The 23,983-nt window shown below is 41.7% G+C and overlaps 1 protein-coding gene across 2 annotated transcripts in view; it reads right to left on the reverse strand.

Moving 5' to 3' along the window:
• LOC149309125 (corticotropin-releasing hormone receptor 1) overlaps positions 1–23,983 on the reverse strand; it is a 107,381-nt gene that overhangs the window by 5,985 nt on the left and 77,413 nt on the right. Inside the window, exons 4-9 of one of the 2 annotated variants that reach the window (XM_089531168.1) lie at positions 20,039–20,124; positions 16,589–16,695; positions 15,876–15,996; positions 14,938–15,091; positions 14,209–14,269; positions 3,578–3,650 (exon numbers count right to left, since the gene is read on the reverse strand). In XM_089531168.1, the coding sequence (XP_089387294.1) occupies positions 3,578–3,650; positions 14,209–14,269; positions 14,938–15,091; positions 15,876–15,996; positions 16,589–16,695; positions 20,039–20,124 (602 nt within the window). Of the gene's footprint in view, positions 1–3,577; positions 3,651–14,208; positions 14,270–14,937; positions 15,092–15,875; positions 15,997–16,588; positions 16,696–20,015; positions 20,125–23,983 lie in introns of those variants that run through there. The other variant, XM_089531169.1, reaches the window with a different exon arrangement.

Raw genomic sequence — 23,983 nt, forward strand, 5'->3', positions numbered from 1 at the left:
CTGGTTGAGTAGCAACTTTATATAGGATTCTTATAAAAACATGCAGTAGGTTATGATGTGCTCCAAACTATGTTTATCATGCTTGCTCTTTGTATTTTATTCCAATTCTCTAGCTGTTGATATATTCTGATATGATGTTTTTGAAACATGGCTCAGAATGTTTTCTACATGTTTAATCAGTAGGAACATACCATCCAACTGGGACACATGTGGACAAGCAACATCCAAGTGTGGACAAGATGGCAAAGTTATTAATGAGGAAGAACAGATAACCTAGAAGAGGATGCAACAGTTTTCTTTTGCCTGAACTTACAGGGAAGGACAAGATTCCACCCCTTCCTTTCCTCTTCCTCCTGCTGATTTAATTAAGTACAAACTACTTTTGAAATTTGAATTCAGTTTACACCAATGAAAGTAAGCTGAGGATAAAAGGTAAAGTGGGAGACAAAGCAAGGAACTGGAACATTTTAAAAGCAACTAAAAAGAGAGACAGCAGAGGATCAATCAGGAATTTCTCTGACAAATGGGGACAATTGGAGGTTATGCAGGAACCTACAACATTTTTTTACACCTAAGCAAACTGTTCTCTTCAAAATGGCTTTAAATCACTTAAGAGGATACATGGTCATTTTCTGACTGCCCCCCTTCAAAGTCTGAATTACTTCTTGTTACTGCAGTTCATTAAAGTTAATGTGACTGATGGTTTACTTGATAAATTAAATCAATGACATTTCATTTCCAGGATTTTGTAGTTGTCTAAACCTCAAGTTAAGGCCTATGGGCTAAGGTAAGAATACATTAAAGCTTTAAAGGTTTGCAGACATGAGGTGACAGTGCTATCGCTGTCCTAAAAAAGAGAGGCAATATTTTTTTTCCAGTCCTGACAAGATGGCTTAAAGCAAAAAATAATAAATGATTTTGCAGGTTTTCAAGGAGGAAAAGCTCTCACTGTTACCGACTGGATTTCCCCATGATATTACTGAGCTATAAATTACCCCCAGATCCCTGCAGAAGTTTTGAATCTTCTTTTAAAATGTTATTGAATTTTATTTTATTAACCCATTGATAACAGATCCTAGAAAAGTTATTTTTGGACCAGTAGTCTTTCAATGGTCATGCTGGCTTTTCCAAGCATGCATTGGATCAAAGATCAATGCAGCATTGAATGTAAACTTCATTCCACTTTATTATATGTTTCACCCAAGAAACAAAGCAATCAACAACCATTAGTGCCTTTATTACATTCTCAATTAAGAGTTCTAATTGCAGAAGAAAGCCTGAGAACAGAATGTATTAAAGGCATGTCCACCTAAGTGTGTGTGTGTTTCACTAAAAAGATAACATAGGGAGAAAGGCACTCATATCTCATATATTACCAGCTCCCATTTTAAATCGAACTACCTACCAAGAGAGGATCAAAACAACTGAGAGGATTCATACTTCTACTGAGATGAAAAACTGGGAATCTTTGTTTTTCCAGATGTTTTGGAATACAATTGAGTGCTGGAACTTTGTATAGGCTTCCTACTTATGTACATAATGCTAAACTAGGGCTGCATCTACACTGCAAAATTAATGCAGTTTGACACTGCTTTAGCTGCTATGGCTCAATATGTAATCTTGGGACTTATAGTTTAGCATTATGTTAAGACCTAGGCTACTGCCACACTGCAGAATCAATGCAAAGTTAATGCAGTTTGACACCACTTTAACTGTTATGCCTTCATCCTATGGAATCCTGGAATTTGTAGGGGTGTCAAACTGCATTATTTCTGCAGCATGGCAGTAGCCAATGTCTTAGCATCATGTTAAACAACAAGTTTACCTAGCATGGAAAAAGACATTGATAATTAAACACCTTGGTATATAAAGCAATTCACTATTCTAGCCTTGTACTTGATGGAGTGTTCATCTGCAATTCAGCTTGTGAAAACAGATTCATACTACAGGTTTCAAAACTAAGCAAAAAAGGCACAAATCCTCATTCCTCTGACTACGATGATACATTTTAAATCTGTATTTTTGAGACTGAGTGTCTCATGAAAATGGAAATGGATAAAAACCTAATCATGAAATGGTGGGACTAGCTCTTTCTGCTAACCTTTCACTGGCAGGTAGAGATATATTAATATTCAGACAGACATTTGGCTTTTAAGCTGACTGGTGTGAACTGATGATGCATTTTAATTGGTTTTGTTTTTATCTTTCAATTATAATGATCATAATTAGGTTTTCATCATTATTCTGCATTTTATTTTTGCTAGCTGCCCCGAACTTGGTATAAATTTTGTGGAAAGATAATATATTTAAATAAAAATTAAAAAATAAATACTTTCTGGGAATTAAAATAAAACAAAACAAAAAAATACTTTCCAGGAACTAATCTAATCATGCCAAGAACAGTGCCGTCAGAAGAGTCTGACATACTTGGCTCCCTTTTAGTAATATAATAACTACTTCAAATCAAAGGTGACCCCTTCAGCTACAGGAGGATGGGGAGGAGGAGGACGAGGAGGAGGAGATGATGATGATGATGATGATGATGATGATTGGGAGAGGATCCAGGATCCTGGAGGGATAGTGTCCTCATTTGCTCCAAACTAAACATGGTGTGGAAGGCTTTTTTTTAAAGTTAATTTCATTCAGCTGAATTTGACAGGAGGAAGTGGTGGTGTGGTGGTGGTTTGCCTTCTAGTTGTTTTCAACTTATGGCGCTGCTAAGGCAAACATATCATGGGATTTTCTTGGCAAGTTTCTTCAGAGGGTGTTTGCTATTGGCATCCTCTGAGGGTGAGAGAGTGTGACTTGCTCAAGGTCACCCAGTGGGTTTCTATGGCCAAGCTGGGTTCCAGAACTGTAGCCCAATATTCAAACCAAACACGCTGACTCTGGTGGAGGAGATGCAGCATAACACTTTTTTGTGGGCCATTAGAAAACATACTTGGACCCAATATCTTCTTTTCTCCTTCCCAGGATCAAAAGTGAGAAAGCAAATGGGGAATTTTACTGGACAAATAGCCTGCAAGTAGTTGCATCATGTGGACAGAGAAAGGGACCTCACGCCAAAATCACAGGAGGCATCCTTTTACTCAGCCCATGAGCCACCTATGCCTGCAAGAAAAAGGTTAAGCATATCCTCCCCCCACCAATATCAGTCAAGTGTGTTTCCTTCCTGAAGCAACACAAAAGTAAAAAATAAAACAAAGCCATAAGGGGAAACACTTAATAAATCTCTTATGTCATGTCACGTTTGACTGTACACAAACCATTGTTGTCAACCAAACAACAAGTGAGCTTGCATTAACAAAGCAGAGCTCCCTTGAAGGTAAGCCCTAGCTTTCCACCATTTTGCAAGAGGATGAAATTAAATGAGGTTGCATTCAGAGTAACCAGATGCAGAGAAAGAAGGGATCCCTGTGCTTTTCCTAGCTGAGTGCAAGAGGAAATATTCGCTGCTGTAGCTGTTCTCATGTTCTGTTGCTTCAACTCTGATGATCCATGGGACACCCAGCTAAACACTCCCCAATGCTCCCCTCCCAAACTTTGAAGATGGGCAAGAGGTAAATCCCACTCTTACCAATAGTACCAGTATCATAGGACCTTGGTAGATGTAGTCTGTGTAAATTCCTGCACGCTTTCCAAACCAGCACCTGCAATATTAAGAAATAAAGAGATGAAGAAAACTTGTGCCTTAAGTTCAGTTGGAGCCAAAGGTGAGGAACTACCACCTCCGAACACCTTGTTGACAAGGTTTTCTCCTATTAGAAATTAAAAGCTAAAAGGGATAGCACAAAAAATGCACAATATGCTCCATCTGTCTCATTATTAAAGAAAAGAACAGCAGGCATGCCAGTGAGTGAGAGACCAATCATGCTTCTTCCTTTAACAAACCAATGAAACTTTCCACCAACCCTAAAGCTGGTGGTTGGAGCTCTACATCGCCTGCTTAGTTATGCAATTAAGTACTGTCTCTTGGCCTGACTCTATCAAACTTACTTTACCATGCATTGGCTACATTGAGAGAACGAGGTCCGTTGTGCTGCTAATCAGGATGCAGGTAGATGACATTTCCACCCTCCTCTCTTCAGCAATTGAGGCTGTGGCTGTCAGAATCTATGATGTTCCTAGTCTTGGTGTCACCGAGTGCAAGTTCTGGGTGGGGTGCCAGCCACTTGCAGAAACTGGCCATGAGCCAGCCAAAGCACTGAGGAAGATGTGGGCAGGTGTGCACATGCTCCCCCTTTCTTCCCCATGCCTTGGCTAGGTGGCGCAAGCCAGCCAAGGCATTAAGGAGGGCAGATGCACACATATGTTCCACCCTTCTTCTCTGCTGCCTTGTCTCCCACAGCAGGAGGAAGCCAGGTTACCCCACCTCTCAGGTGTCACCCAATGCAGTCTGCACCCCCGCACTCCATAGTGATGCAATTGATCAGAATCAGAACCTTTAGGAAAGGGGTGGAAATGTCACCCACCCCCATCCCAAACACCAGCAGAACAAACCTCTCTGTGTAGTTTGTGCTCAGTTAAGTCACTTTGGGGAAAGCATTTATGCTCATGCCAAGATTGTCACAATCATGACAACATAAAGATCCTGAATATGGATAAATTATGGTTCCCGAGTATGATATTGAATTCTGGCTGGTATTTGTGGCAGGTCCCCATTCAGAATCAAGTGCTGCTTGAGGTGAGGGAGAATTGTGCTGGGACTGAACCATGGGAGTGGTAAACAAGTTAAACCTATCGTATTCTGCTTCTTTAAATCCAGGTATTTATTTAAAATGTTATTCAAATAATTATTTAAATTATTCCGATTATGCAGATTTGGCACATTAATTATTGCTTCCCCCCCCCCCCCATGTTTCTACTTTCATCACTCTGTTTTCTACAGTTATCATTGATCTGAAAAAACCAGTAAAGAGTAATGTTTAAAGTGCTGGATTTAGAATGAGGAGACATGAGCTCAAATCTCTGCTTGATCAGAGCCACAACTACCTCTCAACACAGATGTGTTTCTTCTTGCACTCTACCACTCACTGCCCTTCTTCCTCAGCTCAAATAGCACACCCCCCCCCCTCTGCCACTGATCTGCTTCAACAACCCAGATCCTCCTGTCTTTTCCACATCTCCATCAGGAAAAAAACCAAACAAAACCATCACATGGTCAGCAACAGTCTTCTCCACAATCCTTTGCAGCAGCTGGGGCAGTAATAAATCTGTTAGGCTAGAGGCATTGAGTGACACAAGGACATGTTTTATGACTCAAAACAGAGGACATTTTGCAATTCCTCCCAGGCTGAAACATAAGACATTATAAGTAGGGGGAGAACTGAGATATCAGTTCCCACCACGACCACCCTGAGTATATGTGGAATGTGAGTTCCAATCCTGAATCCATGTGGAAAGATTGATATCCTTGAAAAGGAGGACTTCTGATCACCCTGCTTCCCTCCTACTCCTTCAGCTTGTCTTGCACCCTTGCAAAGCACCCCTCTCTTGTATCGTACACTCTGCAACTCATACAGCTCAGTCTCCCTTTCCTTCTACTCCATCCTTCACCTCACTCCTGCAATGCTGTCTTCTCCTGCTACACTTTGCTACTTGCACCACTACTCCCTTCCTACACCCTCTCTGGCCTTACCTCGCATCTTCACTATCTGTCTTTCCCTTGTTTCTTGCATTCCATCATTTATGCCACTCACTCTCCAAGGCCTCCTCACTTCACCTTGCATCTTGTGTGTTGATTTTATTTCTATTTTTATTAGTTTGTAATATGTAAGATTCCTGTAAGTAATTTTTAGAAAGGGTATTGAAGAAAAAAGAAATGAAGATAATGATAATGGTAATAATATTTAAATATTATTAATGTGTAAATTCAGGAGATTATTGCACAGTTTAGAAATCTGAATTACCACTGACAAATTCAGTTTGAATTCAGGATACATCCGGATTTTATCACATGCGTTTTTTCTGCCGACGCCACCAGGTGGATGCATCCCGGGTAGCATCCAGCTAGAATTCAAGTTCAGCAGGTCTCTTTCCAAAGCAAATCGGCTGGCTGAACTTGGATTCTAGCTGGATGTTACCCGGGATACACCCAGCTGGTGTGTGCGATAAAATCCAGATGTATCCCGAATTCGAATTGAATTTTGCAGTGGTAATTCGGGTTTTTAAACTGTGCAATAAAGTCCACAGTCACATTCAGCCCCAAGCCTCTAGACTCCTGATTACTCACCCCACTCATGGCTTCACATGATTATAATTGCTATGAAAGGCAGGAGGGGGATAATCTTTTGAAGTGAAAGAAAACCCTTTAACCTGAGGAGCAGCTTTCAAAGCTGTTTGTAAAACCCTGAACAAGAGGGTAGGTTAGTTTTACCCATAACCTCAACCAGGACTTAGCATGAACATGAAAAGCTACAGCTGACAATTAAGGCAAATGACCACTGGCTGAAATCAATCCTGTTTGCCTGTGTGATGAATGACTATGGAGCAGACTTGTCAGGGGGCTGCTAAGTCCTCCATTATCAAGTCCCTGGGAAAACAGGATCAAGGGTTCAGGGAAAACACCGAAGGCCCCTCTCATTAAATAGTAGCTCTTGTTTAGCTGCATGGGGCCTCCCATTTCAGTGTTTCATTACCAACACCCAGTTTTGTGTGTAAAATAACATCCCCCCCCCCACCCCAAAGTTGTTGAATTCTATTCCATCAATAAATTGTGAAGATTTGTTTGGATTTTCAGAATCTATAGTCCCAAAAGGGACCAAAGGTCCTGGCAACATACTCAAAGTGGCTCACCCTTCACCCTGAAGGTCAAACAAGGCAGAGATATTGATACCCTCAGGTGTCATTTTTAGCAGATTCATTGATCCACTTGTTGGGACAGATTTTTTTTTAAAAAAAACACAGTTTAATACTTGCAAGCATGCTAAATATTTTACAGCTTAAGGGAAATGTAAACAATAATAAATTATTACAAGGGTCATGAGACTGATTCATTGAAGGTCATGTGAGTCATGTGCCATTGTTTAAAAGTAGTTGGTTGCAAACTTGCAATGGAAACCATGACTCCTTTCCTCTTCTCCAGCCTCCCCAGCCTTACTAAACTGAAAAACACATAAGCAGACTTGCTTCCTTGCTCCCTGAAGATACAGAAGTGAGCCATGCATGCACCTGGCTCCCCCAAAATTGTGAAGAAAGCTGGAAGGCATCCATCCGTGGCCCAGCCACTCTCCAAGGGCAGGCAGGCAGATGAGAAAATGCTTGAGAGGATGCTCTCAACCTTACAGCAACTTTTGGACTGCAACAACTTTTGAGAGAGCCAAGGAACTCCTGCTGCGGTTGCTGGAACTAAGGTGCTTCCAACTTGATGCTCCAAGAGAAGCCAATGCTAGTTCCAGGTGCCTCTGCCCTGCAGCTCTCAGTCTTTGTCTTCCTTAACATGTACACATTTTGGCAAAATACCAAAAATGGAACAAAACAACACTCCGCAAAACAAAAACAAAACAAAAACAAACCCAGACGCAACTGGTTGTTAATTACTTTCAATAACACCACCGGTTGGCTCTCTTATCTCTTTTCATTTCTTGGAAAGAAGTTACAGGTAGCTGCAAGGGAGTGAATTAGGTTGGGGACACAATGATGAAGGGCAGGGAAGAATTAGCTGGGGGAGAGGAAAAAGGCATCTGTCACTCCTGAAACTTCTATTTGCCCCTTTAGGCAAAACATATATGCGTTTTCAAGCTTATTCAACTCAACCCTCCTTCTACCCTGACACTAGTGCCTAGAGCTGCTATAATCCACTTCCTCAAATCCGTGAATCTAATTGGCATATTATGCAAATGAATAAGTATGCAAATCACTCTGTTTTGCACTCTAATTATGCAAATTAGGCACATTAATTGTGGCATTTTTTCCTCCCACTATGCTTCAAACTTCATACCATTTTTAATAGGACTTTATCACAGGGGGAAGTAGGGCAAAATCGGGGTTTAAACAGCTGATTATCCCATGCAAAATGAGATATCACATTTTCCACACAACATCGCTATTAAAGAGGCAATAAAGAGGCTATAAACAGCAACAAATTATTCACAGGGAAATCCTGAAATCTTTATTACCTTTTTAATAGTGATGTGTCTGAAAAGCTTAAATGCGATATCACATTTTGCATGAGATAATCGGCCATTTAAGCCCTCGATTTTCCCCGTGTGATAAAATCCATAGTTACAGCTGATCTGAGAGAACTAGTATACAGTAAAGTGCTGGATCTGTAACAGGAAGGCCCAAATTCAATTCTCTACTCAATCATTGAATAAAACCTATGGCTATAGAGGATCTAACAACACATGCAACATTTGAAAGAATGATATGCAGACAAAACTTACAAATGGACTTAATATTTGACATTTGGTCTGATTTTATAGAAACGTACAACAAATGTGGTTATTTTTCTTCCTTTTGTGTTTTTATTTTCCTGCTTTTGTTATACTGGAACGTTATTGTATGTAACAGAGGCCCAAAACACACTGCAGTTTGAGACGGCTTTAACTGCCCTGGCTCAATGCTAGGCAATTCTGGGAATTGTAGTTTTGTGAGCTATTTAGCCTTCTCTGTCAGAGAGCTCTGGTGTCACAATAAACTACAATTCCTAGGATTCCCTAGCACTGAGCCAGGGCAATTATAGCCATCTTAAACTGGATTATTTCTGCAGTGTGTTTTGGACATAAGATCACTTTTGAATGTAAAAATAAAGTCTTAAAAATATTAAAAGTATTTAAATAATAAATAAATAAATAAATAAATAAATGTAGTTATTCCCAAAAATTAAAAAGAGGGGAAAACCCTGCAACCATCACCACCATCATCACTACCTCCCAAAAATCCTTACAGGATTGCTATGGGGATAAACAGGGAGCGAGAAAATGGACATGCACATTCCAGTTTACAGTGCAGTACAAATAAAAAAACAACCAGAGTAATATCATTTTGCCAAGCACAAATACATCCAATGGTGTTCTCATCTGATCATCATGGGGGAGAAGGCATCAATTTTTAACTGATGGCAAAAAGCTATAGATCCATGAAAAGACTATAGCAGGCCCCTGAGTGGCTGCCATCTAATTCTCAAGGCAAGATACAGAAGAAAATAAGAAAAAACAACAATAACTGAAAGCAAATGACGTGATCTGATTTCCTTCCGTGATACAACATAAATATTTTGTTATAATCGGAAACAGTCTACCGACTTTGAACTATTTAACTTTTCATCAGTGTGTACATACTAAACATCTTCTCCATGCTGGGATGTCTGCCCTCCCACCCAATTGTTTGCTAATGACATTTAAGGTAATGATAAATGTTTGTATTTTCCCCCATTTCTATTTCCTCTCACCTCACTAATTACAGCCTCCCACTCATTTATATAAAGATCTGCCAAGTGAGGTAACACTCCATGCATCTGATGCAGTGGGATGCAGTTCACATAGGGTTGCCATAAGTGAGGACCTCCAAACCGGGACAAATGTAGGACAAATGCAGGACAACATTTTCAAATGTAGGACACATTTTAAAAAATGGAGGACACGCAAAAAAATTGAGGCTTTTTTAGAAATGTTAATATAAATCCATGTTTCTTAGGCATGATCAAAATGGAGGACATTTTGACATTATTCGTAGACAGATCACGGAAATGTACTTCCCTTTCTGGCCACCCCCCTCTCCCCATTCCAAACAGCACATTTGGGCATTGAACATGGCTTTATTTTAACATTGCCTCTTGCATATTTCAGAGGCTTATTCCACAACCAAACCCTTTGGTCAAGAGACTTTGGTTTTCCTTGATTTTGACTTGTTTTGTCTGTATTCCTCCCCACTAAATAAAGGAGACATGAAATGGAGTTAATGGGTACAAGTTGTTAAACAAAAAAGTCTTGTGAGACTCTGTAGGCAAGAGGTGCACCATCTTAAGAACTGCATTAAGCACACTTAGGCTGCTGCCACACTGCTTTCACTCTCATCACTCCATCCTATGGAATACCGGGATTTGTAGTTTGTTGTGGTGCCAAGGCTGGGCTTTGAAATCTCAGGCATAAGAGAGGCAAAAGGCTTGGGCTGCATCTACACTGGAGAAATAATCTGGTTTGAGACCACTTTAACTGTCTTGCCTGAATGCTATGGAATTCTGGGAAAGGTGGTTTGTTCCAGCACCACAGCAGAATGGCAGTTAACCCCTGGAAAGCTCTCTGACCAAGGTGACCAATGCCCTCACCCCAAAATGTAGGGCACCCAAGCAAAAAAAATGTAGGACATGGCCAAAAATAAAAGCTAAAAATACCCATGTAATTATAAATCCATGCTTCTTAGCCATGATCCAAATGGAGGACATTTTGAAATTTGACAGAAGAGGACATGTCCTGGAAAAGGAGGAGGATGCCTGGTCACCTTGTCTCTGGTCCAAAATACACTGCAGAAAGAAAACAATGCTGGACTGAAATGCCCAGAGTTCCTCACCAAAGCTGCATCCACACTGAGGAAATAATCCAGTTTGAGAGTGACTTAACTGTCCTGGGTTAGTGCTGGGGAATGCTGGGAATTGTAGTACATTGTGGCCCCAGAGCTATCTCTGACAGGGAGTCCCATAACCCTCCAAACTTAGTTGAACTGCAGTGCCCAGAATTCCTCCCCAGGTGCATCCACACTGAGGAAATGGTCCAGTTTGAGACTGCTCAGTGCTGGAGAATCCTGGGAATTGTAGTCTATTGTGGCCTCAGAGCCATGACTGACAGAGAAGTCTCAATGTCTCCCAAACACTCGCATTCCCAGGATTCCCTAGCACTGAGTTAAAGCAGTCTCAAAGTGGGTTATTATTCCTGCAGTGTGTGTGAGAGATATAAAAGCTAGGGACTGGATTCATTTGGAGGATCTCTGTGTCCAAAACACACTGCTTGGACTGCCAGGGCTCAGTGCTATGGAATCCTGGGAATTGTAGTTTATTGTGGCACCAGAGCTCTCTGACAGAGAAGGCCAAATGCCTCACAGACCCCAGAATTCCAGAGCATTGAGCTTTGGCAGTTAAAGGGGTCTCAAAGTGCAGAGGGGGGGGGGGGAGAGAAAAGCCAGGGAGTGTGAATGAGTTCTGAGAGGAGGAGGAGGAGGAGGAGGAGGAGGAGGAGGGAGGGAGCCAAGGGAAGTGGCCAGGACCACCAGAGGAGCCCCTGCTTTTCCTCATCATCGCAGCCTTCTCACTGCTGGCAAGAGGCTCTGCCCCCAGCCAGGCAACACCTCCATTCAGTCTCCTTTTGTCAAAAGAGCTCTGGTGCCACAAGAAACTACAATTCCCAGAATCCCATAGCACTGAGCCATGGATGTTTAAGGGGGGGTCAAACTATTTCTGCAGCCTTTTGCAACCCCAAAGCCTTCTATTATTTACCAGCAACTTGCAAGGCAAAATCTCTTCCTTCCAAGCCCTTGAAAACCAACCCAAGGGGAGGGCTGATTGCTTCTTTCCCATTGGTCAGCTTCGGGAGAAATTTGCATATTACAAGGAAAGGTGTTTAGGGCCTCAAAAACGACCCTGTGATAAAGAATTACAACAATACTGAGTGCTATACATTTAAAAGATGAGGCATTTAGACTCCCAGGGAAACAGGAACGACTGATGGCCTTTTTTTCTTTGCTCACTGTAACCTGAAAGTAATGCCTTTTGCAGGGTATATATACCAAGTGGGCTGGCAACAGCTCTGAGTGGCAGATGTCTTTAAGACCTGCTCTCTAGGCTTAAGTCAGGCAGGGAGGCGGGGAGGATGGCACACAGCCATGGGGAGGGCTGGAGCTGCCTCCAGGGCCTTGCTGGGGGGGAGGTCCCAGGGGAGGGGCCAAACTGGGGCAGGACCATGTGGCCCCGCCCCAAACCGGGAAAGTCCCGCCCCCAGGCGGGATATGGCAAGCCTAAGTTCACAAAGCTTATGCCAAATATATTAGTCTTTAAGGGTAAACACTGTTAGGTAGATAATGGTATATACAAGATCCTGTTGTTTTTGCTTCAAAAGAATAAGACAACTCCCCCCTCGAAAACTTTAAAAGATATTCCTTGATTTAAGGGGGGAGGAATCAAAATAAGTGCCAGTCCAATGTGTGAGATGTGTTCCTCTCCCTTAACATTATCCTTGTCCTTCTCCACAACATAAATCATTTCTACAACCTCACACTTGCAGCTGTTCTTTTGTCTCCACTATGAAAAGTTTACATTATGGATGTAAATAGTATTTCTTGTCTTATTCACATTTTATCACATTCACACACAACACAGCATCCCCTATCCTCTTCCATCCCATTGCTCTGGTCTCTGAGGAAGAGAACAGCATCCAGGCACAGCACTATTATGCCTTTCCAACAACTGATGAAATTTCAAATGCCCTCCCCTCCAGACTAAATGCTATTGATATGGCCTCTGAGGGACAGAACAGCAGCCAGCATTCATTGGACTTAATACCCTCCCCAGATATAATCTCTTTTTCCTTGTGTTTTGTGTCTTATTTAGACTGTAAATCTGAGCAGAGAGAATTGTTGAATTAAGAATTTGTAAGCTGCTCTGGGAGCTGTTTTGGCTGAAGGGTGAGGTATAAATACTCGAAATAAATAAATACTTGAAAAAATAAATCCTTCCCTCACCTTGTGACAACCATCTCACTCTCTTGTTCCTTGTGCCCTGCCGCTGTACCTTTTGCCTCTGTGTCTGTTGGGTGCCTTCAAGTCATTTCTGACTTATAGCAAATCTAAAGCAAAACTATTATGGTTTTTTTGTTTTGTTTTGCAAGATTTGTTCAGAGGAGGTTTGACATTGCCTTCCTCTGAGGCTGAGAGGGTGTGACTTACCCAAGGTCACCCAGTGAGTTTCATGGCCAAGCTGGGAATTGAACCCTGGTCTCCAGAGTCATAGTCCAACACTCAAACCACTATGCCATATACCTTTTGCCTACCTTTCCCTTTTTTCTTTTCCTCCCTCACCTCACTATGTTTTCTCTCCTCCACATACTCTTCCTTCACCTTGTCATTTAGCAATGCATCCTTCCCTCCCATTCTTCTTGCATCTTGCCACTCATGCCATTCACTTTTCTTTCCCTCCTACTACCTATCTACCTACCTACCTCACCTCTCTTCTCATACTCCCAATGCATCCCTACCTTGTTTCCTGCATTTTACTGTGCACACCTTTTGTTCCCCATCCCTCTTATTCTTTCCTTCCCCTTTCCTTGCACCTTTGCAACACATCCCTCCCTTGCTTCTTGCACTTGCCAATCATACAATGCACTTCCCCATCTCTCCTACCTTTTCCCCATTGCCACACCTCCTGCCCTTGCAAAGCGTCCCTCCCTTGCTTTTTGCACTCCACCACTTGTACTGCTCACTCTCCTGTCCCTTCTTACCTCACATCAGGTCCTCATAATGCAATCCATGTTTGCTTCTTGCCACTCCCACCACTCATTATCCCCCATCTCTCCTACTTACTATCTTGTCTCACCTTGAGCCCCAGCCGTGTGCCCATCCCTTTCTTATTGTGCTTGCTCACACTGCCGGCTCACTTGTTTCTCCTACTCCCTCTCTCACCTCAGTTTACACCCTTGTGGCACTCCCCTCCCTTGCTTCTTTGGCACTGCTGACTGTATTTCCTCCCTCCCTCATTTCACCTTGCACTCTGGCAGTGCACCCCTTGCATCCTTCTTGTGCTCTACTTCTCCCTTGCCTCATCTTATACCCTGATGGTGTATCCTTTGCTTGCTTCTTGCACTTGCTGTTCACATGTGCTCTGCTACTTGCACCAGTGGTTTACTCACCCTCCTACTCTATCCCTTTCTTCACCTTGTGCCCTTGTGATGCACCCATCACTTTATTTTTGTGTGCTGCCACTCTTGCTTTCCTAAGTCCTGAAATTCCCAAGTGCACTTGTTTCTGGCAGAACAATTTGACAGAGGAGTACCTTGATATTTTGACTCATATCTCAGCTTCTACAAAGGCTAGAGATGTATTTTTTAAAAAATGAAAGCTTGGCATCTGGCCCAAATGTTGGTGCAAACTGGGTGGCATGCTTAGACTCCAAGTAAAACCTGACTGATATGGCAAAACTACCAATTCCCCCATAGCTCCCACCCAGAGGCAGCAGAAGTCTTCTCTAGAAGGCAGAAAGGGTGGACAGAACTAGGCTAGACTTACTTCTCATTGTCATAGTAGAGTTTGCCAATGGCCCAAGCAATGATGATGGGGAAAGGAATGCCTGTGAATGAAAACAAAGACAGATATCAGTGGTTCGCTTGATGAATAACTTAAGAATAGAGGGTTGCAAGAAGGAAGGAAAAAAGATATTTGGGCTCCACTTTGCTGCCAGATATTGGCCTCTCCCACACACATCAAATAGATCCCTCCGTTTTCACGGACTTGGAATCCGTGTCCCTCACCCATTCACGGGCAGTAAACAGAGGGGGACAAAATGGGGTGCGTGCCACCATTCAAGCCAATAAGACTTGAATATTGGTGAGTTTCCATTTCTTGGGGGGGGGGGGTGTCTGGAATGGATCCCCCAATGAAAACGGAGGGACGATTGTATTGTTGTACTGTTCTCTTTGTTCAGAGATCAATAAACTTTTCCCCCCTGCATGAGGGCTCAACCCTGGAACAGTATGAAATGGTCATTAAAACAAGGGTGTCTCTGGCATACACAGAGTGGATTAATGAATTTGTGGCTCTCTGGTTTATTTTAGTTGAGTCCAGATCCTGTTTTCACTACCTGAGCTTTGACATTTGCAGAGCTTGTAAAAGTTGGCCATGTTAGTTGGGGGATTTGGGGAGTAACAGTCAAAAAATGTAACCCTTCCAAGCTTCCAATCATTAGGGTTCCCTTGCATGACTATGTCACCTCCACCCTCACCCCCACTTATTACTCACACCAGCCAATGCAGATGAACATCCACTTCCGCAGCTTGTCAGTAGAATAGGTAAGGACGATTGCAGTATGAAGGTAACAGCCCTCTCCAAACATCCAGAAGAAATTGGTGACATGGAAATAATTGTAGGCAGCTGTGACAAGGCGACACCAGGCCTATGGTGTGAAGAATCAACATTGAAAATTAAGAAAGGTGCTAGGAGCAGTGCTTGGAAAACTTTCTTTCTTGGACCACAGTTCCTAGAATCCCCCAGCCAGCATGGTTCAAGAAAATACTTCTCCCCCAAACTCTGGTGAGGAAGCACCCAATCAGATGGTATCTACAACAGAACCTATACAACCCTTCCATCTTTTCAAAGAGCAAGACTTCTCTACTGTTTTACCCTCTAACTTTTAAATATTCTGAAAAGGTGAGATAGAAACTCCATCTTCAACTTAAATATCCCAACCTTGATCATACAGAATCAATGAAAGGCAAGCTGCAAACTTTGCATGAGCTGCTAGATCAGGAACAGGCAGACATCAAGTTTATAGGATCCGCTTTGAGTTTTCACTCCAAGAATTCTTAGAGCCACTAACCAGTGTTTGCTAGTCTCTCACCAAATGCTTCATGACCGCCATCACCTCCAAATCCCTTCTGGCAGGGTCAGGCCACTTACATTGTTACACTACAATTCTCATCACCCACCCCCATGGGCTAAGGTTAATAGAACTGTAGTCAACAGTGTCTGTAGAGTCTCATGTTACTACTCTTACCTTAGTGCTTTACAGTATGGAATTGTGGTGATTTTCTAGGTTTGCATTTCTTGAAGTCAGGTTCTAGAGATCTCCGTGAACAGAAGAGGAGTCTACTCTCCCTCCTCCAGTTTTTCCAAGATCCAGCAGACACAGAAGCCAAACGACAAACACCACAATTATCAGACATTTGAGGCAAACTTACCACATTGCTTTCATGTACTTCTGGATTCATGGTAAGCTGAACCACAAACCATGTGGCATTTCGCAGAATGAAGGCAGTGATCAAATTCCAATGGATGATATTTCGTAAGCACCGAATACTCCTGAAGAGAAGAAGGAAAAAAAACACTCATAATACAACACAGCAGGTGAAGCATCAGATGATCAAAAGTCCAACTACCACTGCCTCAACCCCCACCACCACATTATTACTTTACATCTTTTTAGCCTTCCTCAACTTGCTGCCCTTCATAGCTTGGAGTAGAGAAGACTGAGAGGTGACATGATAGCCATCTTTAAATATCTGAAGAAAAGTCATGTAGAAGATAGAGTGAGCTTGTTTTCTGCTGTGCCAGAGATTAGAACATGAACCAGTGGATTCAAATTACAAGAAAAGAGATTCCACCTAAACACTAGAAATAACTTTTTTTCTTTAAGAGCTGTTCAACAGTGGGATAGATTCCCTTGGAGCATGGTGGACTCTTCATCTTTGGAGGTCTTTAAACAGAGGTTGGACAAACATCTTTCAAGGGTGTATGCCAAGGCATTGGACTAAATGGTCCTTGTGGTCTCTTTCAACTCTAAGGCTATATGATTCTATATGTGCTGGAATATAGCTTCCACCATCCCCAGCCAGTGTGGACATCTGGAGGGTGCTAAATTGTGAAAGCTTGTTGTAGGTTTTGCTTTGCTCACCTCAGTCGCATGAAGAGGACAAAAGCCGCTAACAAGGCCCCCAGAGAAATGCAGTGTCCAAGGTAGTTGATGACAACAGCAACATGGTAGTGCAGCTTGCTCCTCTTCTGTAGGGTGGAAGATATAAAGAAAGGCTATAAAACCAAGGAAGGTGTGTCATGTCTCAAAAGGGTCAGGGGAATATTGCTTCTGAAATATGGGATGGAGGGGGTAGGTAGCCTTTTACTTATTTCAAAAATTTGTGAGCCCTTGCTCAAAATCAAGGCAAGTCAAAGCAGACAAAATTTAGAGCCTGAGGGATATGATACTCTGGGACATTCAACTGAGTTTACAAAAATTACTTTTTAAATTTACAGTTCCCAGAATGCTAATGGACATGCTGCCTGGGGCACTCTGCAGTGGGAAAAAGTTAACTTTTCTAAATTTTTTGTGGGTTTTTCGGGCTATGTGGCCATGTTCTAGCAGAGTTTCTTTCTGACGTTTCACCAGCATCTGGCGTCAAAAGCATCAAAAGGTCACCACGATCCTCTCCCACTTTATTCCTCTAACTGTTCTCTGGGAAAACATTTTCCTATATCAACAACTGCTGCAACTCTATCACTTTTTATTGTTGCTTTTGCATCTCTCTTTTTATCCATTCTTCTCTAAAGGGGTTTTACAGGCAACCTTTTACAAGCACCAAAACAACCAAGAGACATGCAATACCTTTAAGGCAAGCAGATTTATTATATCATGAGTTTCATGGGTTACACTTTTTCTGATGCATTAAGTGATACTTCATGGGTTTGATGAAGTGGACTCAAATCCACAAAAGCTCATGTTTCAATAAATCTGCTCACCTTAAAGTGCCACATGATTCATGGTTGTTTTTCTGCAACAGACTAACATGCTTTCCCCTTTGGAAATGTTTACAATTTGGAAAAATGTTACTAGCAGCAGTATTGCCAGTGACTGCCCTTGGAGCATGACTCTCCTGTTAAGATAAGTTATTGGGTCATCTGTCATTCCATTGTGAATTTTAAAAAGTTAAGTGCACATTGTGGGAATAAATTATTTACTCTTGTCGTTTCTAAATTTGATTAGGCAATCCCAAACACTAGTGAAATTGGTTGGCAGGCAGTTCTAGACGAACAAATTGCAACCATATCAATGAAAGGTGACAGTCTTAAGCTTAAAAAGAAACCCACAGTATTTTAAATTGATAGGATTGGAGCCCAGAAGGCACTGCAGACCTACTGTAGGAAGATACAAGCAGAGCCTTACAAATATAGTTCTTTGGACTGCACCTCACAGCATTGCCATTAGACCTTGGGAAATTATCTTTTTGGACACAACTTCCAGAATCTCCCAGCTGGCATAACTAGCAGCTATGCTCGCTATGGAATCCTGGGAGTTGTAGCCTAAAGGATAGAGTGGAGAACTACTGCTATGTGAAAGGTGAATCTACACTTGATTTTACTGCAGCTCCTCTGAATTCAAGACTGTATCTACACTACACAGTTATAGGAGTCTGATTATTTAGATGTGTGTTTTATTTGTTTTAACTTTCGTATGGCTTTTAAATGATTTTATATTGTTCAATATGGGGATTTTTTAACTGTTCTAAATTTTTTAGTGCAAATGCTTTAAATTTACACTAGATTTAAAGGAAGCTGCCTTGAGTCCCAATCTGGGAGAAAGGAGGCATATAGATGAAGTCAATAAATAATAATTAAATAAATATGTCATGACACCACCCTATGAAATTCTGTACTTTATAGTGCTGTAGTTCAGGATAGTGGACCAGAGTTCTCTAGCAGAGAATTCTAACTAAAAATCCCATAATTCTGTGGGGATGAGCCATGACAGTTAAAAGTGGTATTAATCTTCTTTAACTGTGCAGACTAAATGTACTCAAACAGGAGCATAGCTGGTGCTAGACCCTATCTCTTTAGTTTCTGCAATGGCAGAGTTCCCATTCTGCTTGGAGCAATTGGGGTAGAAGTGGCTGTAAAATTAAGACTGGATTTGCTGCCACTGCAGCAGTGGTTCTACCAACCACCCCTGCCAAAGATGTAACTTCCAAGATCTGGGTATTTGGCAATTCTGGAATACAGATTATATGGAGGAAGGGAGCCTCAGAGATGTGGAATGGAAGACTATCTGAGAAAGAACAGTAAACAGTATCCCTCTGCAGTTCGAAGATGCTGCAGTGCTCCTGCAAAGGGAATGGCGATTTCTCTCTCCACCAATTGCTAATTCACAGAGTGGATGCACATCTCACAGCAGGGCAGTTGGCTAATTTAATTAGCTAGCCATTCTCTCCTGAGATTTCTACCCAGGCCCCCAGGGACTGCCAAATTTAATTGCCTGTGCGGATATATCATGTTTCCAGGAACCTTTGCTAAATTCTAATTAAGTGGCAGCCTTCTGGGATTTTCCAGATGATAATGGCTACACAACTAAAATGCCTTACTGCCATGTCCACCCTCTCACTCTCCCACCCCCACCTTGCAAAGCCAGGAAACATTTGCACCAGCCATCAGCTGCTGATGCACTGATATTCAAACCACAGCAGATTCCTTCAAATCAGAAGAGACTTGATTAGAAGCTAGGCAATCCTGCAATGTGGCAGCCTGAAGAGGCAGGTTCTGGGGATTATTAGGGTCAACAGAATTGAAGACACTCTGATCTGATAAGAGGCATAATCCATCAGGCAGGTATCCTGTGTGCACCGACCCCTGTCACACAGAAATGAAATCTCAAGGCTCCATAGAGGTCAAAAGACTATTTATAGTTCAAGGCTGGCCTTACCATTAGGCACAGTAAGGCAGATGCTTCAGGGATCAGATGCCGAGGGGTGTATGTGTGTGACATGATATTGGAAGACAAAGTTTTGTAAGCTGCACAGGTTGCCCAGAGCCTCCTAAACTAACCAGTTTGTCCCACTGGTCAGTGCTGAAGCTAGGGTCAACTGTTAGTGTGTTCCCCATTTTTGGACTACAGCTTCCAGAATCCCTCTGCCAGCATGTCGCCTGCTGGATTGGGCAATTTTGGGAGTTGTTTTTCAGAAAAGGTTCCATGTTGATGGAATGGGAGTATAGGGATGGGGAGCCCTCTTGTCCTTTCTTTTAGGCAGCAAAATGTCTTTGATTGGATCTATTATACAATTAAACCATAAAACAAAGCAAAACAAAATCCCTGAAAACCATCAATCCATCCAAATTCTAACATTTGGGCCCTGCAAATTTAGAGCTGAAACAAATGTCTTGGGTGGGCTCTCTAACATGAAATAAGTTATCAGGAGTCCTTTGAGAGAAGCCATGAAAATTATGGGTTGATCCATTTTTCCATATGGAGAGGTTAGAGAAAATAGCACAGACCCAGCTCCATTTACTCATTTACCAGTTACTTTTACCTATCCACACATAAAGAAACACAGCCATACCTGAATCATATGATCGTTCATACCTCCTCAGTGAGAATCTCCTGGCATTGGGAGTAATTCACACGGGTTGCCCAGCTGCCATTCGCAAAGCATTCTCTGTACACATTGTCTGGAAAAGAGAAATGCAGAAGAGCCTGAGCAGTGTTGGGATCCTGAAGCCAGGTATAGGGTGAAGACCTGTTAAGGCTTTAAACTATATCAGATTTAAGAAGCCCATAACATTACTCTAACCCTGTCACTCTGTGTCACTCACAGTCTCATGACTTAATCACACAAAGCCAAAAAGGCGAGAGGCACAGAGTGAAGGAAAGATTGTTCTCAAAATGTCAACATGGATAACAAATACAAATAATGCGAAATATTGGGGAAACTGCAATCAACAAAGTTTCTATGTTGTTTGTGGTTGTCATATCCTTGCTGTGTTCCAGTTTTAGAGTAAGATATTAGTAAAAATTGGCCAATATTACGCTTCAAACTATGCATGTCATATCAGCCTTGGCAATGCTAATGATTTGGATGGAACAAATGAAAAAGTGACTTGAAAGGAATTAATAGTGTTTATGCTGATGGCAGTTCATAGGATAATAGCAAATAGCTGGGAGACTACAGAGCTTCTGACACTGTATTTTTGGTATAAGGAGCTGGGGCAAATAGTCATGGACGAAAAAATGATGCATCAACTTCAGTTAGCTAAAGGCAATGTTAAAATATCTGATTTTTATACAATATGGCATTATTTCATTTTATATACAAATCAGGGACACACAGCATTTTAATCAGTTTTTCTATCATATTATTGAATATTATGGAAAGAGATTAAATATAAATTATCACACACACACACACACACACGTATATACATATACATTTACATGCACTAAAGTATACAGAAAAACTCCAAATTCCCAATAGATGTCTACATTTTTCACCTGCAGAGGGAAGGAAGAAGAATTTGTGAAAGGTAATGCTTTTGGTCAGTAACTGATCTTAACAACAGCATAACTATTTTCTCTAAACATTTGTTCTCCTTCTCCTTCGTTTGACATTACCTTTGAATTCTGTAACATTTATAATACTTTAAAAAAATCAAAATCTATTTTTTGTAAATGTCAAGGTAAATTCTTTGCACACTCAGTATGTTTCTGGACAAAGCTCCCACTTTATAGGCAATCTAGGAATACATAAAGATACATATAAACACATACTTTAACACTTTTAATACCAATACCATAAAATGATTTTTAAAAATAGATCTAACAAGCTAATTTATTACAGGACCAAAGCAGCTGAAAAGCTGTATCTCCAGCATGTGTTTGTATTCTGTTATCAGAAATATGCTAATTCTATAAAAAGCCATAATAATAAAAACCCCTTAACGCATACTATACTCCACATTTTAGGAGCTACAGATTTGATGTCCACAAGAGAGAAAAAAAGAGAGTAGGGGGACAAAAACTATAATTTACTCCAGACTTGAAAAGGTTATTTCTAGAGATTGCAATTTCCAGTATCCCACAACAGGTTTTCTGAGAATAGTCTGGATTCCTCCAAGGACCGCATTTCTAAACTGGCCATGGTAGTCTGCAAATTCTTTCCACTGTAGTACAAAAAGTAGATTTTCTCATCAGGAACCTGTGGATCTTTTTAGACGTTGTAAAGCTCTAGTACATGGGCCCTAACACATGTGAAATAACCAAAGATATGAATGATAGTGTGTGTGTATGTGGGGGGGGGGGGGGTGGAATCATACTTACTGGTACCACCCTTGGCTTTCTACACCTTTCCTTTGTGCAGGCCTTTGGATGAACAGGTGTAGTTGTAGGTTTGTGGGAAACCATTCATATTACTAATGCAGCGTTCCTGAAGCTAGTGTCCTCCAAAAGTGTTGGGCTAGTGCTCCCATCATTGTCAGACAGCACAAGACACAGCAATTGTCACTTGATTTGCTACACCCTTGAGCACCAAATTGAGGGCAACTGCATTTATATAAGCCAAATTAATAAAGCTAGAAAGCTCATGCAGTAAAGCAGGAATGAGATATGAGAACTTTAAGGACATGGCAGCTGCATGAAGACATTAATGGTAAAGCAATGGTAGAATTTGAGGAGGAAATTCACACACTGTACAATGAGAGAGATGAATTATTTTCAGCAACAGTGAAATTATATGTAAGCTCTATTTAATGGGTCTTGACCTACTCCACCTCAGGTTAGTGAGTACAGGATTGAAGCCTGGGATCCAATGGGACCTGAAAGGCTCTGTAAATAAAAATGCAAGCCTAATGGGCAGAACTGGTCTTACCATTAGATAGAGTGAGGCAGTTGCCCCTAGGGTGACCAGGTGTTCTCCTTTTCCAGGACATTTCCTACATTTCAACCCTCTATCCAGGAAGAATTTGAAATTTTCCTCCCTTTTGAGCATGAGTAGCACCATATTTGGTGTTCCCCTTCAAGAAATTTGTCTACTTTGCAGCCTATTTTTGCTGCACATAGAGGGACAGGACAGATCCTTCTGTGTATTTCTTTTTTCCTAGGAGCAGCAGAGACTGCCGTGTTTGTTTCTTGGAGGGGAAAAGGACAGCAAACGCATTAGGCAATAGACTGCTTGAGGACACAGTGCAAGAGCTTTTTTCTTAACTTTAGCACAACGGACAAATGAAAGGAATAATTTCCATGCAAATTCAGTCAAGGATTTGTTGCTAGTAAAGTACAATTTTAAGCATTTGTCTTGCTCAGAGTTCTGAAAGCATATCGCAAGCCAAGAAGGCATTGTAACAAAGAGAGGTACATCAGAAAAATATGGCTGAGAACATAATAAAATACACTCTACATAATATAGCTGTAAATAAACCATATGAAATGATTTTTATTGATAGTCATGTTTTTAGATTGAAAGTTGTAATGTCCTACATTTTGTGGTGCTTTGACCTCCTTTGTGGTTATGACATCCTGTCATGTCACCCTGGTTGCCTAAGAGGGCAGACACTAAGGACCCAGCCGCACTGCAGAAATAATCTGTGATGGAATTCTGGGAACTGGAGTTTGTTGGGAAAAGTTCCCAGAATTCCATAGCATTGAGCCATGACAGTTAAAGTGACATAAAACCAGATTATTTCTGCAGTGTGGATGCAGTCCAAGAGATGGCAGTAAGGTGTCAGTGAAAATAACTGTGTGCCAACTGGCCTGCCTTGTGCCCTGCTACCTTTAGGTACAGTGGAGGATGTTGTTCCAACATCAGTGTTGAAGAAAGTTTTTTCAGCTGCCAGCTCTGTCAGCTTTTGAATGCAGAAAGGGAAAGAAGAGAGCCATTTTGTCTTTCCTGCAGCCAACAAAATACCTTGTGCTGGCCCTGTTTATGTGACATTCCTGTGATATATAATTTTGGTGCTAGCCTCAGCAGGAATAGGGAAAGAAACAGTGTAGGGAAAATGGCCTTTTCTTTTTTTTCTTTTACTTTCCTCCCCTTTCAATCATGGTTCTTGCTTGAGTGATCCTTTGCCCTTCCTAACGTCTTCTGTTTGCACTTTTCTCCCAGCATTAGTGGCCTTTTCCTCCACAGATTAAATTCTTGACACATTTCATTTTCCTTAGCATTCTGCAGCCTGTGATAACAGAGACAGGAGTGGCCCTGCCTTATTGGCTTCATCCTCTTGGGAATAAGCCGGCTGGGCGATGCTGTTGCGGTCCTCTCTTGACAGAAGAAAGGAGAGAAGGGAGAAAAGCTAAGACCTTTAGAATTGATGTGACAGGATCATTTACCCTCACATATGGCTTCATCACCTCTGTTTACCTTCTCAGAAACTCTCACCCGGCCATTTCGAATCATAGCTGCCACTGTCAGTTCAGATGAAAGGTATTATAAGCCTTAGCTATTTCAGCAAAGTGTGCCTACTGAAATGTAGAGCGGCTAGCTAGGGGGTCCATCTCGTTGGTGTTGTTGTGTGCCTCCAAATCGTTTCCGACTTATGG

The sequence above is a fragment of the Sceloporus occidentalis genome, unplaced genomic scaffold, assembly GCF_023333645.1.
Source record: "Sceloporus occidentalis isolate IW3139 unplaced genomic scaffold, rSceOcc1.0.p SCAF_7, whole genome shotgun sequence".
In the NCBI taxonomy this organism is placed as follows: Eukaryota; Metazoa; Chordata; class Lepidosauria; order Squamata; family Phrynosomatidae; genus Sceloporus; species Sceloporus occidentalis.